We start from the raw sequence: 18,741 nt of genomic DNA, 5'->3' as shown, positions 1-18,741 counted from the left end.
GCTTAGGTGCGGTAGTGCAAAACTACCGCACCATGCAGTAGTCCAAAACTGCACCGTTTGGTGCAGTTTTGAGAAGGAAAAATTCAAAACTGAACCAAACGGTGCAGTTTTGGGCTGGGAACTGGGAAAAAATAGGTTTTTTTTTTAAAATATAACAAACAATTATTTAAGAATTAAAAAATATAAAAAACTAATAATTAAAAATATTTTTCATTTTGGCCAAGGGGTGGCTCCACCCTTTTCATTTTTTTTTTTTTTTTCTCTTCTATTTTTTTAATACTTTTAGTTTTTAAATATTTTTCTTTTTCTTTTTCTTTTTCTTTTTCTTTAAAAGAACTATTTGTTTATTGCCCAAAACTGCACCAAACGGTGCAGTTTTGGACTACTGCATGGTGCGGTAGTTTTGAACTACCGCACCTAAGCCTTGCCCCTTTTTTTCACCCGTAAAAGTATATGTTGAGAATGATCCATCCCACAAATTCTTTGTTATTTGAAATCCTCTGTCAGGTATACAAAATAATTGGGTAAAGTCCACATAAAATTTAAAAAAAAAAACAAAAATCATTTTTCTAGAAATAAAATTAAAAAATTTCATTATCTTTTAATAAGAATTGAACATTTTTGTTTTTTTTTTTTCAAAAAAATTTATAATATAATTTTTTAAATATTTCCTTTTAAAAAAATTCATTTAAAAAAAATAAAAATTTGCGTTTTAAAAAAAAATAAGAATTTTCTTTTCTAAAAACATAATAAAGAAAATCTTGTTTTTTTTTTTTTTAAATAATAATTTCCGTTTCAAGAAGAATTTAAAAATTTTTGTTAAAATTTTATTCGAAAAAATATTTTTTTTCAAATTTTAAAAAAATGATTTTTCTTTTTTTTTAGTTTTTCTTTTTAGTTTTTTCAAATTTATACTTGTATTTTTGTCTTATTGATAAATTTATGGGGACATTTTTATCTTTTTGCTAGTTAACATCGACAATGTTTTGGTAGTTTGGGGTGATATTGTCACAATTAAAAGTTTTAGGAGAGACATTGTCAAATGGGTGTTAGTTTGATGGGGATATGTAGATTTTTCCCTAAAAAAATTTAATGTTGTGCATGGCAAACACGTTAAATGGCGCTAGACTCAGTTTATTTCGTACACAAATTTTTTTCTACAAACAAAGTAGAGAACAATATTGTTCATGAATTTTTTTTTTTTTTTTTTGATGAAAAATGATTTCTGGTGTTTGTTTATTTGGTTGGAAGGCTATTTCTTTTGTATGTTGAAACCCTTTATTGACCTTCGATGATTGAGTTTATTTTTAAAGTTTTAAAAAATAAATTTTGCATTTCAACTGTGGAAGGGGATGTAGCTATATGGTATAGCACTTGTAAAATGAATTTACCTGTTTCAGGATCGATACCTTAGGTCTCCAATTTCTTATTTATGTGTTCTCTTTTGCACAAGCACATTTTTTTTTGTTCAAACCTTCTATTTTTCCTTATATAACCGTTGACCTGTGATTTGATCATGGTCTACAAAATATGTGCGGAAGAGAAAAAGCAAAATTAAATAGGAAACCTAAAACTTCCGGCAAGAAATGTTTATGATTGATGATATGAGTTTGAGAGATGTTAGACTCAAAGCATGACCAAGAAACTAGAAAGATTATCTATCAAGAAATTACTTTGCATTTGACAAGCATAACGCTTAAAAAAGGTGCTGAGGTACGTAATTGACCAATAATAAAATATTTTTTCATTTGTACGTAGGGACCAGAGGCCTTTTTTTTTTCACCCGTAAAAGTATATTTTGAGAATGATCCATCCCACGAATCCTTTGTTATTTGAAATCCACCGTTGGGTATACAAAATAATTGGGTAAAGTCCACATAAAATAAAATTTTTTTAAAAAAAAATCCTTTTTCTAGAAATAAAATTAAAAAATATCAATTTTTTTAATAAGAATTGAAAATTTTTGTTTTTTTAAAAAAATTTTATAATATAATTTTTTAAATATTTCCCTTTTAAAAAAAATAAAATAAAATTTTCATTTAAAAAAAAAACATTTGCGTTTAAAAAAAATTAAAATTTTCTTTTCTAAAAACATAATAAAAAAAAGAGGAAAATAAATTTTACCCCTGAATTATCTATTCATTTGCACTTTTACCTCCAATGTTTAAAACATAACACTTGACCCTCCCAAACTTTCAAATTGTTGAAACTTTTTTTTTTCAAAAATGCCCCCATCACATATTTTATTTTATTTAAAAAAAAATACAAAAAACCAAAACAAAAAAATAAATAAAATATGTGATGGGGTCATTTTCTAAATTAAAATTTTCGTTTTAAAAAAAAATGATTTTTTTAAATTTTTTTGAATTTATACTTGTATTTTTGTGTTATTGAGAAATTTAATGGAACATTTTTATCGTTTTGCTAGTATTGGGGAGACATTAACAATATTTTGGTAGTTTGGGAGAAACATTGTCACAATTGAAAGTTTGAGAGGGACATTGCCAATTGATTAGTAGTTTGAAGGGGCCATATGAACTTTTTCCTAAATAATTTAGTGTTGTGTATGGCAAGGACGTTAAATGGTGCTAGACTCAATTTGTTTCGTTTACAATTTTTTTATACAAACAAAGTAGAGATCAATATTGTTCTTGAATTTTTATTTTTATTTTTAAATGATTTCTGGTGTTCGTTTATTTTGCTGGAAGGCCATTTCTTTTGTATGCTGAAATCGTTCATTGACATTTGATGATTGAGTTTATTTTTAAAGTTTAAGAAATTAAATTTTCCATTTGAAATGTGGGAGGGGATGTAGCTATGTGGTATAGCACTTGTAAAACGAATTTAGCTGTTTGAGGATGGATACCTCGCGTCTCCAAATTGTTATTTTTGTGTTCTCTTGGGCACAAGTACAATTTTTTTTTTTTTTTTTCAAACCTTCTATTTTGCCTTATATAACTGTTGACCTGTGATTTGATCATGCTCTACAAAATATGTGCCGAACAAAAAAATGAAATTAAATAGCAAACCCAAAACTTCTGGCAAGAAATGTTAATGATAGATGATGCAAGTTTGGGAGCTGTTCGATTCAAAGCATGACTAATCATTAAGTCAGTCTTTAAAAAAAAAAAAAAAAATCAAATTAATTAGAATTATTGCTTCCATATTATGAAGTAAAAATATAATTTGTATCCCAAGGGTGGTCGAACCACCCCCAATTTTCACAATTTACCCCCAGACTAGCCATATGGAGTGGCCGAAATCATCACCAAGCCAAATGGGGGTGGCTCGGCCACCCCTAGACCGGCCGTATGGGGTGGCTGAAACCACCCTTACGCCAAATGGGGGTGGCTCAGCAACCCCTATACCGGCCGTATGGGGTGGTGAAAACCACCTCAGGCCAAATGGGGGTGGTTTTAGAAGGTTCTTGGAGGTGGTTCGGCCACCTTATTTTTGCCCTCTTGTTTTTTTTTTTTTTTTTTTAATTTTATATTTTTGATTATTTTTAAAATTTTTAATACTACTCTTTGCTAAGTGTCAGCTTTTTATTGGGTTGATGTGTGTGTCAGTTTTTTTGGATGGGAGTACTAACTTTGTTTTAATCAATAAGTGGGGGTACTATTTTGCGATACGAATTGAAACTATGTGAGTAAAAATAAAGGCGTTAAACCATAGGGGCAAAAAGTATTTAACCCAAAATAATACTAAAATTTAAAATTATATCCAATAATTATCTCCACAATTTCAACCTTGGACGTCCAATAGGTCCAAGGTTGAAACTGTAAAGGCGCCGAATAAAAATGTTTTAAGGTCGAAGGTTGAAACTGTAAAGGCGACAGCAGTCGCCTTCCAAAATGACTATAATCCTCCTCCTCCAGGCGTAGGTGAACTCACTGAAATGTTTCTTTAAGCCTTCTCGTCAGAGAGACAAAACAGAGGCAAAGATTACAGAGAGAGAGAGAGAGAGATGGTTGTACTTCTTCAGCTTCCAAGATTTCACGCATCGGTATTTCTCACCAAACCGGCATCTCTCTGCAAAACCCATTTCAATCTTCTTCTAAAACCCAAATTACCCATTACAATCAAATCCACTCTCTCAACCGCCTCCGGTCCTACGGAAAATATCGATATCCCGGAGGAAGACACCCACGTCCAACTTTCGCTTGAGAAGCTCTTTGTCCCTCCGGAAACCGACGTTCCTTCCGCTGGTGCTACTTCCAGTCTGACTGCGAGAATCTTGAAGGGCTCGAATATTGTGCTGGCTAAGTACGCGAGGGACGCTCAGATTGCGCAAGCCGAGTTTGTCAAAAGCAGTGTCAAAACCGAGGATTGCCCCTCCGATGGCCTCCCTGAGTTTGCGCTTGTAGGCCGCTCCAATGTTGGCAAGTCCTCGCTGCTCAACTCGCTTGTTCGCCGCAAGCGCCTCGCCCTTACGTCCAAGAAACCTGGTGAGACTGTTATTTAGATTGGATTAACTTTTTCTTTTTTTGGGGGGGTGGGGTTGAATTGGTTTTGTTGGAATCTTTGGCTTTGCATGGTTGATTGGCTTAAATTATGGATATGCTATAAATTGAGAAGTACCATGGCAAATTTGCAACCTTTTTTTCTTGGTAGTGTTGTAATGTGGACTTACTACATTATGGAATTAATTGGGATGATTGTCTGGCAATGATGCTGGTATAAAAATGCTTATGTGAGTTATACATGTGATTCTGGATTACATTTAGAGTGTGGATATTTTTTGTTCCTGTGAAGAGGGACCATTGTCGATGAAGTTTCCTCGTCAGTGAATGACAAAAACTGTCGGGAAGATAAATACTTGAGTTGTTAAGTGAGACTTTAGAGTTCCAGTTTGACCTAAAGCTTAAGCATGTGGGTTTTGACCTAACTATGCTACATAACCAATCACTTTTGTGACTCTTATCCAATGTGAGATTTAAGCAAAACCGTTTTTTAGGATCATTTGTGTAGGCTTGTCCATGTGATGCGTCATGTACCCGCTCAACTACAATAAGGGCCTGTCATTTATTGATTTATCATCTATGTCTCTGCTCTAAGTGCAAAAGGGACCATTTTCTACTCTAATTACTAAAGGGACCGCTCCTGCTCTCATTGTGAAAAAGATCATTCATGGTCTAATTGTGAAAGCGACAACTATCATCTACTTTGTCGGTCACTATCATTAATGCTGGTATCACTTGTTGGGGAATTAAAACATCTGGAAAGTCCTCAAGTGAGATCTTGATGTAATGTGTTGAGACGCCCTCTTAACCCAAAAGTTTAAGACTACGGGTTTGGATCAAATTACAACTCGTTCTTGTGGTTATTATCTGATATGGAAGTGAACTATTCACACTCACATTTGCCTACTCCAACAAAACTGTAAAAGAAAAGGTATCTTGTTATGACTATCTTGAGTTCTTTTATGCGAGATGATTCAAGTGGCGCAATGGCACTCTCTTGTAACCGCATTCACTAATTTATCCTTGCCCTTAGTGCACCCTTTGTAAACAGACGTAGCTGCTCAGAGATGTTCAATTTTTAGTTACCTTACATGTTCTGTTGCTGTTATTCTCACTAATTTGTAATGCAATTCATTTCTGCGTCCTTAGTGGTTTAGTCTGGCTTTGTATATTATATAAAGATGACATGATAAAACACTAACAAACTTTCAAGTAGAACTTCCAATTATCTTCTGCTATGATCTTTTTAGTACATGAAAATGATCTCTGAGTTAAATATCCATTTTCTTTTTTTGCATTGTAGGGAAGACTCAATGCATCAACCATTTTAGGATCAATGATAGCTGGTACCTGGTGGATTTGCCTGGATACGGGTATGTATAGTTGAAAGCTATAAGTGCTTGCTTTTTCCATGGTTCCTTTGTTTATTTTCTGATCTTTGGTTTTGGAGATTGAAGCAGAAATTTTAGGAAATGTGAAAATTGGTAAAGTTAAGACACATTAGATCAAATGATTGTTATGATATGAGCTGGTGCTTTTTAGGGAATTGAAAAACTTTCAAGCCTTCAAGGAGCAATAAATCTTCTAGTTCTTGAATTCTTGTGGGTTAATCTGTTTTAGTTATACTGTATCGCCTGGTATATGTAGCCTTGCATTCACTAATTAGAATTTTTTGTTAAAATTTTGATTTGCTTTTAATTTTCAAAATAGGTATTAAAATTCCACAAGTTCTCTCATAACTTAAGGTTTCGCAAGTATTTGAACAGTTTGTTTTGTACTAGGACTCAGATTTCCTTTATAAAAGAATTTCATTTGTAAAGATGAACATCTATCAACAAGAGTTTGATTCCACTGCTTCTCCTGTTTTCTCCCTATCATTCAACTCTATTGTCGTGACATTGTTCATTGTGTATGCTGACTAGGTATGCAGCTGCGCCACAGGAACTTCGCATAGACTGGGAGAAGTTCACTAAAGACTATTTTCTGAATCGACCAACGCTAGTTTCTGTTTTCCTTCTCATAGATGCTAGCATTCCTGCCAGAAAAATTGATCTTGAGTATGCTAGTTGGCTAGGTGTGAATCAGGTAATATCATTTCCTGTCATTTTCTACTGGAACCAAGAAAGATGCTATGATGTGAATAATAAAAATGACTGAAACTGGATCTGAAAATTATGCAATCATTTCAAACTGTTAATCCCAAGTATATTGACTTAATTCACATGCTTATGTTGATAGCCATCAACTGTAATGGTTTACGTTTTCCATCTGTCAATTCCCCTCTTTAGCTGTTTAGGGCAAGTTATGGGCACTGAATATATTGGCAACACCTATATATATATAAGGCCTGAGTTCCTGAAGAAGTGTTCAATTACAGTTCTCAGGGAATGCTGCTTTTTTTTTTTTTTTTCCTTCTCTAGATGATGAATGTGGTTGCTTGGACACTTGGGTTTGATTAAATCAATTTAATTAGCACCCAAAATTTCAGTTTCTTATATGAATGTATTATGAATGGGTTTGATATTCTCTAGTTGGGCATAACTATTTATTTGTTCGAGGGATGAAACAACAAGATGAACAAGAACGTATGAATGTATTTATTCATTGTGAAGGGAAAGATGTATGAGAGTGCATGTACTGTCTTTCAGATTCCCATGACATTGATCTTCACCAAATGCGACAAGCGGAAGAAGAGAAAGAATGGAGGGAAAAGACCAGAAGAAAATGTGAATGATTTTCAGGAGTTGATACAAGGCTTCTTCCAGACAACACCACCATGGATTATGACTAGCAGTGTTACCAATCAGGGTCGTGATGAGATACTACTGCATATGGCTCAGTTACGGAATTACTGGCTCAAGCACTAACAAGTACATGCCCTTCCTGTCCCAATTAGGTGTGTGATCCTTTAACCTTGCTATATTGGGTAATATTATCAACATTGCTGTAGCTAAGGCTGTAAATCCATGCGTAAACTTTTTTTTCCCTCCTGTTCCTGGTGGGAATAGAAATTCTCAAATTTTTAAGTTTAGACAACATATTGAGATGGCTTTGAATTATTGCACTTGAAATTATGTTAAATTTCACAGCGGCGTGTGTTCTTGACAAAGAAAATAGTATAGTGCTTCATCCTGCCGTACAAGGTTGTTCATTGCTGATTTCTACCATTATGAAGCCGTGAGGCAGCAGTAAGGCCCTAAGCTAATCTACAGATGGACAAAGAGGATATTCAGAAGGGTGGAACTCGATATTGTACAATAGGAGCCTGCATGTTGTACAATGTTACAATTCAATTCTATGGAATCTTCTTTTTTTTTTTTTTTTTTTTTTTTCATTTTCTATTTTTGGTAACTCAGTAGGTACCAACATTAAGAAACGCAGAAACTTTTTGTTCATGTTGAGTGAAAATATGGCTCTTGGTTGTAGTGTTTATAACATCATATAGTAAGTGAATCTACTGAAACCTTCACTTATTTTATTTAGTCAAAGAAAAAGGTTGAATGCCTGAATTCTTGCAGTTGAATTGCTTCCTGCTTGGGCCAGAAGCTTCAAGGAACAATAAGGAACCCACATCCAAAAATAATCTCACTTCGGTATTCACAATTTTGAAAAAGAATACAAAAAAATCATACATCCAAATTCTAACCACCACCAATGAAGCTCCAACCAATTCACCTCAAATTGTTTAGCTCCAACTAATTCATATCACATAACCTGAACATATTCAATGGAAAGAATAAAGAGTTTAACTTATACAAAGATGAGGAATGTTATACTTTCCAAAAAAATTCTCCAAAATTTGCTTTCCAAATGACATGTCACAATCTCATGAAATGTTAACACATTTTCCAAAATAATAGATTACATAAAATTGTGACACATCATTTAAGGAACAAATTTTAGAGAAAAACTTTGAGAAATGTAGCGTTTCTCTGCAAAGACATGGTGTAAATCAAGTCTTTTACAACCTCATGAAACACCAAAACAGATTGAGACAAAAACACCCATCACAAGTACACATTCTCTCACGACATTCTCCAAAATCTAAAACCCATACCAAAAGAACCCTATTTGAAACATATTCTCAAGAGAGTACCATTGAAACCAGAAGAATCGAACTCCTAATGCTCCCATTTCACTCCAATAAAATGGAATGACTTTGGCAATATGCCATGAATAGCAACAGCCATCAAAAGCCAAGCGAAAACAAACAGTCATAAAGCTGAAACTAAAAATATTAAGCAGCAGACATGAAATAATCACATCAGGCACAATTTCTCAACATTGGAAACCTATTCATAAACACACAAGAGAGACTAGTTCAAAGAAATTACTACCAATTATCAAAATTTATGCAGAGATAACTCCAAGATAAATTAAAGTAACACTCGTACAATGATTCAAAATTTGATTTGAGAATTCCGGAATATAATATTTAAAAAAAAAAAAAAAAACAGAACAGCATGCCCTTCCACACTTCAAGGGGCTGCAGATGTTCCCTTGTTCCTTGGAGTTGCTTGAGTACCTAAACAAACACAGAAGATAACCAATCATTTAGCCAAAACAAATCAAGAAAATCAAGAGCATTATAATACATAAGCAAACAGCCAAAATGATAAATTGAGAAAGTAATTTACCTTCTCTAAAGTTAGTCTTGAACCTGCGAGGCACATGACGGAGGTACCTCATTCGGCCGGTTCCGGTTGTCTTTCTGCGAATGGCCTTCTCACTCCAGTTATCTGAAACAAAACCCAAAAAACAGGTCACATCAAGGTGTAAATAATTCCACTAAAAATTACAAGAACTCAATGCTTTAAACTAGGGCTACCAATTTTTGATACAACTAGCGAACCTGACACAAACCCAACACGAAATTTAAGGGTTAGAGTTTATGAGTCAAACCGGTTTAGTTAAATAGGTCAAGTTAAAATTGACCTATATAATCTTATACCACTACTTTGACACGGCCCAAACCCAACATGCGACATAATGATAGGCAATTTTTGACATGACCTGAGAACCCAATACAAAATTAGAAGGTGATGGTTGAGGGGTTTGACCCATTTAATTAAATAGGTCGGATTAAGATTGACCTATATAGCCTTATATACATGCCTCAACACGATCCTAACCCAACACGCAAACACTAATTGTCACCCCACTCTAAATGACAAACAAGCAAAGCTAAAATGGCCAGATAGTTCAAACGAAGAACAACAGCTTGAAACACCAATCCCCCCCCAAAAAAAAAAGACAGGAAAACAGAAACGCACCAAAACAGACGAATGAATCAAGCAGCTTATAATCATCATAAAATCAGGAAAAGCATAAAAGTAACGAAACCCACAAGATTCCATACACCAAAATTTGTCCTTTACAATTTCCAAGAAACCAAACAAAGCATGGAATGAAATTAACGAAGACAACAAAACTCAACTAAGCAAAATAATTGTTCATTAATCTACGTTTAATCCAGATTTTCCGTTCATTAATATTATTGTTCTTTTCACTGGACATCAAAAATGAATTCGAAATCCCAGTTGCTTTTTTAAATTTCTGCCCTTTCAACGCAACCAAAAAAAAACTAATAACTAAAACTAATCCCTATACTAAAAAGAGAAAACACAGTAAACCAAAGAATCAGATCACATCAAAGACCAGATACACAATACACACACGCACACATATCCGCGAAGAGTAATCTCGAATAATTTAGGAGCAGAATTAAATAGAAGGAAAAAAAAAAAAAAAGAAAAAAAAAAAGAAAGAAAAAACACGTTACATTTTCTGACGCGGCTAGCAGGAAAGGCACAGGCGGAGCAGCGACTCTTCTGGAGGTGGAAGCTTCTGCGTCCACATCGCACACATAGCGTGTGGGTCTTGTTCCTCCTCTTCCCAAAGCTCCCTGTTCCTTTTCCCTGTTCAAATCAACGCCAACCATTATATACATGCACACAGATACACAAAAACAAACAAACACTTGATACAGGGATAGAGAAAATACCATTTCTTTGGTTGCAGAAAGAAACCCTAGCTTCGGAGGATTTGACTATAAGCTCTCTATATAGTAATGTGAAATTAGGGTTCATGTTTTTGTTTCTGGGCTGTTCGATCATCGGCTTATTATTCGGCCAGGTTATCCACATCAGCCCTAATTCGTCACAAACTAAAGTGGGCCGGAAACCTAGAGAGACAAGAAGTAGATAATGGGCTTTACATAGACAAAAATTAAAATAAAATAAAGAGAACAATGGGCTTATCTTTGAATCCAGAAAATACATTTTTGGGCTCTTTGAATTACTATGAAATTCATAGAAGAGAATGACCCTCCGAAGTTGGATCAAGGGTTCCTCTGGTCTTCTTGTGAGTTGTGATGAATGACGTATGTGAGTAATGATATTGGGCACATAAGCGCGAATGCATGAATTATGATTCTTTTTCAGTTTAAATGAATGAGAGAATATTTAGTTAGTTATATTTGAGAAATATTTTTATTCTTTTAAAAAGTAAAAAACCAAAAATACCCATCACATATGCTATTTATTTATTTATTTTTTTGGGTTCCCATCACATATACTAACTCTTGAACTGGGGAAAATCTTGTTCTGTTTACGCCAAGTGATGTGGCACATGACACGTTGGTAAAAAAAAAAAAAAAAAAAATTGACAAACTTTTTTTTTCTAATAAATTGACAAACTTGTGCGTGTTTTCCCCAAAACTATTCCCCTCCACCACACATTTCATTTCCCTCCAAATTTTTCCTCAAACCCATTCTCCCTCCCACCGTGCACCAAACCTGTGCATGTTTTTCCCAAAACTCATGTGAGAGCTCTCCCTGTCTCACGCCTTCCTCTCTCTCTCTCTCTCGTCTCTCTCACATGAGTTTTTGTCTTTACAAAAAAGGAATGGATTACGAAACAAAGGATGTGGCCTGAGGTAATTTTCTCCGACTCTCTCTCTCCTTCTTGTGATTTTCTGTATGGGTTCTTGAAGATTTGAGGCTGTAGAAATGCTTGGGTTGGGTGATTACAAATTGATGTTTCATACATACCCATTCAAAGATTAAAAATGGATTTCTTAGTTAATTTGGTTGATAGTTATGGCTTTTTGGAAATTAAGATGGTTAAACCAAAAGCTTCTCTTTATATCTAAATTTTGGATTGAGTAGGATGATTGTATAAATTCAATTGTTGATACCTGATCGATTTATGGCCGATAAATCCATTTCCATGATTAGTTGATTGACATTGATTTGGTATTATGAATTTGAAAGGGAAGATTGAAATGGTTGGGTCTTGCTTATTTTTCTGCTTTAACCAAATTTAGCTTGTGGGGCATGCTTGTATATTAAAGTTTAATCTGGATCTTTTGTGATGATGATATGTATAATATGATTTCAGTTAATGTGATGATTCTTAGTAAGTGCTCTGGTTGGATAGAATGATATAAATCATAATATTTCTATTGTTTAGTATTCTCTTTTTAAGAAGTACAGATCTTTAAGTCTTATTCCTTGTGGAATGGGATTGGGCGTGAAATTAATTATTAGTTAATTGATTTCTTGGGGCGTTACAACAGTAATCTCAGATAATTTATTTTCATTTTCTGCATAATTTTTACTCGGATTTGTCTAATATGTGATTCTATTAGTCAGTTACAAGTTAATTGGTATGAGTGTATTGTAGTAACCATTCCAAATTGGATCGAATTGATCGGTTTAATTTTGGGGGTGTTACATTAACGAAAGGTTAACTAATTTTCATTATGGATTTCACTCATTTGCAGAGCAAAGAAAGCGGATTGCCCCAACTAATGTTATCCTTGGGAATGCAAAAGTGAAAGAACTCAAGAACCAATTCTACACCCAAAGTGTTCAATTGAAGAGAATAGACAAAGCTAACACTAAACAATAGTTAGAGTTCAGAAATAAACAACACAAACTCAATCATAATAAACACAAGAGTTTTGTTGACGAAGTATAAAACCCTTTGAATACATCAAAGAGAAAAACCATTCCGAGGTAGCCAAACCCGTAAAATCACTATGAGAAAGATACATAATATAGACACATGGAACTTACAACCTGCCTCATCGACTCCTTCAATAGGCCTTCACAAATGAAGATAGATGAAATTTGTCCACAAAACATCACCAATAGAACATCAATACATCAAGAGAAGGCAAGCTCTCAGCATAATACATCATCTCTTGGTAAATGAAGCAACAAGCACACCATAATGAAGCAAGAACAAAATGAAGAAAGAACACCTCTAGAGTCTAATCTAAGTTAAATATAGTTAGCTTGCTTAGCTCTCTGATAAGTACTAAAATATATATATTTTTGCCCCTTAATTTACATATGTTAATCTCTTAGTCTTGTTATTTTGTGATGTTTTGTCTTGTTTTTGTGTTTTCTTGTGTTTTTATGTGTTTAAAGGAAAAGAAAGCATTTCTAAAAAGTTCCAAACTTAAAGGACAATTTGGGAGAAAAGCTGCAAGTTTCATGATCGAGCACAAGGCAGCAGCAGAAGGCTCGAGCACATTAGCGCTCAAGCGCAGCATAACAAGGATCGAGCGTAGAGGCGCTCGATCGCACAAGAGTCCAAGCTCGAGTGCACAAGCGTTCGAGCGCAATAAAGCCTACGATTGATCGTAGCCATGTGCTTGATCGCACCAACTTGGGATCGAGCGCACTCGAGTGCACAAGCGTTCGAGCGCATAAAGCCTACGATTGATCGTAGCCATGTGCTCGATCGCACCAACTTGGGATTGAGCGCACTCGAGTGCCCAAATGCGGCATAAGACCTTTTTCACTCCAGATTGAGTTTTTAGTCTCCTTTTTGGATTAGGAGACTGACCTACGGTTTTATTAGGATTTCTAGGACTTCTAGGGTTTTCCTAAACCTATAAATAGACCTCTAAACATTGAGAAAAATATACAATCTTGGAGAGAAGAATTGGAGGCTACTTCAAGAAGCGGTTTTGAGTTTTTCCTTTTCCTTTTTATTTTATTGCTAGGATGATTAGCATCCAAACCATGTGTAGCTAAACCTTTTGTTAGGGGCTAGATTGAAGTCCTAATCATGTATTTTTAGGGTTTCAATATTGGCGCCTTTGTTACAATCATATTTTGGTATATTTAAATTGATTATTTTTTGGTTAATTGCATTCCTCATATGAATGTGCTTGATCATCATATGCATGTGTTTGGATGTGTCATTTAAGTCAATTTGGATGACCAAGTTCTGGGTATAAAAAAGTGACAAAAGAATCTCATCACGGGTTCTTTGGGTAATCAACATGGAGAATCGAGAGTAGATACCATGCCCTAGGGTTCATGTATTTGTTGATTTACATAAATTTATGCTTTCTTAAAGAACAACTTATTAGATACCATGTTAAATCATTTAAGAAAGAAAAGAATTAGAGTAGATACCATGCCTAATTCGTTACTTAGAGAGATCTATAGCTTAAGGAGTCGATACCATGCCCTTAGGTTGGCAATCATTAAATATACCAATATGATTGAAACATTGGCATATTATTATCTTAATTAGTCTAATTTGTGGTGGATGTCAAAAACCTTAACCCTTTCGTTGACCTTTTCGTTCTTTATTACTTTATGTCATGACAATTCTATTATTTAATTTTGGAAAATCAATTCTAAGCAAAATCATCAATCCTCATGGGATTGATCTCGTATTTGCCTACTATATTATTATTTTGATTTTGTGCACTTGCAAGTAAAACGTACCAAATATTGTCTATTAATTTAGGTGGCATTTGGCATAACACTTTCCAAATGAGCATAAGGTTTTATTTATATTATTGATGTGTTGTTTTGTAAAGAAAAATTTATTAATAATAAATTACCACTCGCAATAGAACGTATTCTTGTAGGATAGGACTATATAGAGAGTGTCGAACCTCAAGGACTGCGTTGGCATTGTTATTAAGTTTGTCAAGATTAAGTCTAACTGAATTCACAAGAAGATATATATATATTTTTTTTGGTTATTGTAAATCTAAATGCATAAAAGTAAATGTAAAGTAAATTGCAATGGAGGAAATAATAGGGGATTGACTTCACCACTAACCGCATAACAATGGTTAATCATAAATTAATAAGGAAATTCATTTTATGCATTGTTGTGAGTTTTAAAATGATACTCGCAAGTGCACGAGTCGTGTGCAATATAGATCATGCAAGTGCGAGGTCGATCCACAGGGAATTGTGTCGTGAAATTCAATTTCTATCTAAATTAATCATATTTTAACCTAGTTATGAATTTGATGTGATTTTGTTGTGCAAAAAGATAAACTAAATTAAATTGATTAAAACCAAATGATAAAAAGTACTATGGTTTTCAGAATCCACTTCACCAAATTAAAGCATACATTCTCATGTGTTTGTTCATACATCCGACAAGCAATTAAACCTTATGCATGTTCTATTGTTTTTATAAAATTAATCTATTAAACATTTAATGAATCTATCATAATTACAAATCACAACGAATATCCAACTCATACCAAAACATCCAATGTATCTATTTGAATTATGAAAAACAATGGATATTCAATTTCAGTCAAAAGATTCGATGTATCCGTTAGATGAAATACAATGAATATCCAACGTTTAATCAAACAAATAATTAAACAATCAATTAAAAGGGTTTAATCTAATAACTGAATTGAAATAGAACATCATATATATATATATATATATATATATATATAAATGTCGGAATTGTACGAACATACATGAGAAATATAAAACTAATCAATGGTGAGGCTTCATCTTCAACCTTAGTTGAAGATTCTAGCCTCTCATGACTACAAAAACATAAAAATACTAATTGAATTCATGGAAACAAAGAAACTTACAAAGGGAAATCGTTTCAGAGTTACAAAATGTCAACAAGACGAAAAATACACTGAACGGCGCCCCCTCCTGGTGCGTTTAATGAAAAGAATGATATTTATAATGTTAATTAGGGTTTTAGCGCTGCCAGGTCGGATGAGTGAGCTCGAGTGCACACTAGGATTGCACTCGAGCATGTATCACTCGAGCGCACTCGAGCATGTATCACTCCTCTTGCGGCGCAGCGCTTATGCGCTGCTAGATTGCTGTGGGTGTGTATGCGCTTGAGCGTAAGGCTTCTGCGATCGAGCACATATGCACTCGAGCTTAGAAGTGTGTGCTTGATCCTACTTTCAAAACTGCACTTGATTCCACTTCCTTGCAATTTTCACCTTAAAGCCACAGTTTTCCCTTAGCAACCTGCAAAACACTAGAACACCAAAACTAACACAATCATCAAAAAATAATAAGGTTAAAGGATTAACAAATGCAAATTAAGGGGGCCAAATATACAATATTTGGCACTCATCAAATACCCCCAAACTTACATTTTGCTAGTCTCTTAGCAAAACAAAATGAAAAATAAAATGAAAACATGAAACATAAGTTCGCTGTAGTGGGAGAGACAATTGCATTTAGCATATGCAACAAGCCTTTTAAACTCCTAGGCATCCCTAGAGGACGAGTGAAGTCTTATGAGGGTTTAATAGCAATGATACCTACAAACATTTTTAGCACTATGTTATTGACAAACATGAACTTCCACACAAACACATGGTTCTTACATCATAGCATGTTTAACAAAATGAACACCGCAATCACATCATCAGGACATCCAAAGTCAATTCACTCATAAATGGAAAATTTGAGACAATACATGCTCTAATAAGTGTAGAGTGAGATTAACATACAATCATGAGGCTTCATTTTTTCTCAAAGTTTTGTGTACCTCAAAATTCATAGGAATTCTCTTAGATGAAATCAACCAAGGCTGAAATCAAGATATGCATTTTTTATTTTTTGTGTAGGCTGTGCAATGCTCGGCTCCCTTAAGCTTTCTAATTAATCTATGTAACGAGTGTTGGGCCAGTAACTCCCAAACTAGATCGTTTTAGGGCACTAGATGTGGAAACATCCCTAAGGGCTTAATTACTCAAGTAAAAAAGGCTACAAATCCAAACTAGCCATACAATCAATCAAATTGAATTTCACATCTTTTTACGCGAACACTCAATGCTTAGTGATGCAAGAGGTCTGGTTACTCAATGAGAGACTCAAACTGAATTTTTTAATTTATTTTTTTTATCTATTTTCAAGCCAAGGTTTCATCAACAATTCATCCTACAAATCTCAAAATACACTCTATCCAATTCAAATCTCATACCTCACAAATTTTATGCTAATATGCTTGTGATGATCAACTAAAACATGTGAAGTCTCTCTAGTCCAACAAATGATTCAAAAGACTTAGATTTCTAATGACATGCTGTGTTCTAGATGTTAAACAAACCAATGACATGCAAACCATAGTCACAGTGTCACTCATGCAAAATCAACAACATAGCACAATTTTTTTTTGAACATATAAACAACAAAAATAACAATAAAAGATAGAAATGTCATCCCCACCCCCAAACTAAAATGACACATTGTCCCCAATTGTGGCTAGAAATACAATACCGAATGGGTGGCACACGTCGGGCGTAACATAAGAGAACGTCCCCCCAAACTTGAATGTAAGACACTCATCCTGAAATACACAACAAAAACAAGAACAAAGCAAACAAACCAAAATCAAATGACAACAAAAAACTAAAAGTAACAAAGGGTTGCCTCCCACAAGCGTTAAGTTTACAATCTTCAGCCAGATTTTCCACAGTAGGTGCGCTGCATGATCCAAACTACATGCGATAGTAGGCAAGCACACCAAAAGGAACTGTGAGGGTGGTGTTCTCTTGCTCGTCGGGGTCCAAAGGAACTTGGTTGTAGTTGGAGTAACCATCAAGCACATAGTAGTAGGGATGTCCAGCTAACCGTTCCACCAATTGATCAATGAACGGGGAAGGGAAATGATCTTTCCTTGTAATGGCCTTCAGCTTGCTATAATCAATGCACCCTTACCATCCTGTCTGAACACGAGTAGAGAACAACTCGTGATCCTTTTTCCTTTCCATGGTTACACCTAGCCACTTAGGCCATACATGAATGGGTCTAACCCATTTGCTTCAGAAATCAACTTGAGAGGCTAAATTGCTAATGAATATGGGTATACACCATGCTAAATCCTTTAGGAAAGAGAAGAGTTAGAGTATACACCCATGCCTAACTCGTTGCTTAGGGAAATCAATAGCTTAAGGAGTATACACCCATGTCCTTAGGTTGGCAAACATTAAATATGCATAACTTGATCAAAGCATTGGCATATTGAAATACTAGTTTAATATAATTAGTGGTGGATATCAAAGCCCTACCCTTTGTCATCATCACATCAACAATCAACTTTTATTTTGCTTTTGCTTAAGGAATCTATTTTTAAACATAAATTCAGCAATCCTCCTGGGAATGATCCTGTACTTGCACCCTATACTACCATGTTGACCTTGTGCACTTGCAGGTAAAATGTACAATTATTTACCTATTAATTTAGGTAGATTTTTGCACAACAAGTTTTTGGCGCCGTTGCTGGGGATTGCGGCGAATTTTGTTTAAATTTATCTTCCTTTAGTTTTGTTATTTTAATTTTCAATTTTTAATTTAGTATTAGCAAAAATCAAAAAGAATTTATTGTTTTCCTTAACTTTTTTGTTTTCTTTTTTCAGGTTGCGGATTGGCATTCTGTGATTGCGATCAATCGTCAGCCAAGTGCGATCGAGCGCACTGCGATCGAATGCACCGACCTGCGATCGAGCGCAGTTCCAGAGAGCATTCGGACCAAGCAGTGCTGAAGCTGCCAAGTTCATGCAAGGTCATCGATCTCAAGCCTCAATCGTTTTTCCCCTCGATCCTAAAATTGAGCGGATAATTCGACAACGACCTAGAGACAAAGACGGAGAAGAAGAAGTTGAAATGGAAGACATGCCAGAAAATCCAATTGGGCCAAGACCCTTAGAAGCAAATCCACCACGAGTGAGGAGACCAATGAAGCAAGCATACGAGCCAACAAACCTCCACCAAACCTCATGCATAGCAGATCAATCGGAGGTGGATGGCAGTTATTATATCTCTCCCCAAATTCTCAATGCATTGACCCACTTTAGAGGCACAACTACTGAGGATCCCAACTTGCATCTTAAGGAATTCTTTGACTTATGCAAGTTGCAGAATGTTCAAGGCCTAACTCAAGAGAGAGTCAGGTTAGTTCTCTTTCCTTTTTCCTTGAAAGATAATGCTAAACTGTGGTACAATTCCTTGCC

At 34.7% G+C, this 18,741-nt stretch overlaps 2 protein-coding genes across 2 annotated transcripts; one reads left to right on the top strand and one right to left on the bottom strand.

Annotated features, from left to right (window-relative positions):
- The first annotated feature begins 3,858 nt into the window (after positions 1-3,858).
- Positions 3,859-8,176, top strand: LOC132189758 (GTP-binding protein At2g22870). Its single transcript, XM_059604541.1, has 5 exons — positions 3,859-4,448; positions 5,767-5,836; positions 6,386-6,548; positions 7,112-7,359; positions 7,553-8,176. Exons 1-4 carry the CDS (start codon positions 3,968-3,970, stop codon positions 7,328-7,330), a joined length of 933 nt encoding a protein of 310 aa, XP_059460524.1. The 5' UTR covers positions 3,859-3,967; the 3' UTR covers positions 7,331-7,359; positions 7,553-8,176.
- Positions 8,177-8,904: 728 nt separating this feature from the next.
- LOC132190097 (large ribosomal subunit protein eL37z-like) lies at positions 8,905-10,575 on the bottom strand. The gene is made up of 4 exons (XM_059604980.1): positions 10,468-10,575; positions 10,246-10,381; positions 9,101-9,202; positions 8,905-8,988 (listed from the first exon to the last, which is right to left on the bottom strand). Exons 1-4 carry the CDS (start codon positions 10,468-10,470, stop codon positions 8,942-8,944), a joined length of 288 nt encoding a protein of 95 aa, XP_059460963.1. The 5' UTR covers positions 10,471-10,575; the 3' UTR covers positions 8,905-8,941.
- Positions 10,576-18,741: the final 8,166 nt, after the last annotated feature.

This window comes from Corylus avellana, chromosome ca8 (genome assembly GCF_901000735.1).
Source record: "Corylus avellana chromosome ca8, CavTom2PMs-1.0".
Taxonomy (NCBI): Eukaryota; Viridiplantae; Streptophyta; class Magnoliopsida; order Fagales; family Betulaceae; genus Corylus; species Corylus avellana.
Note: the sequence above shows the minus strand (reverse complement) of the source record. Positions and strands in the feature narration are given on the sequence as shown.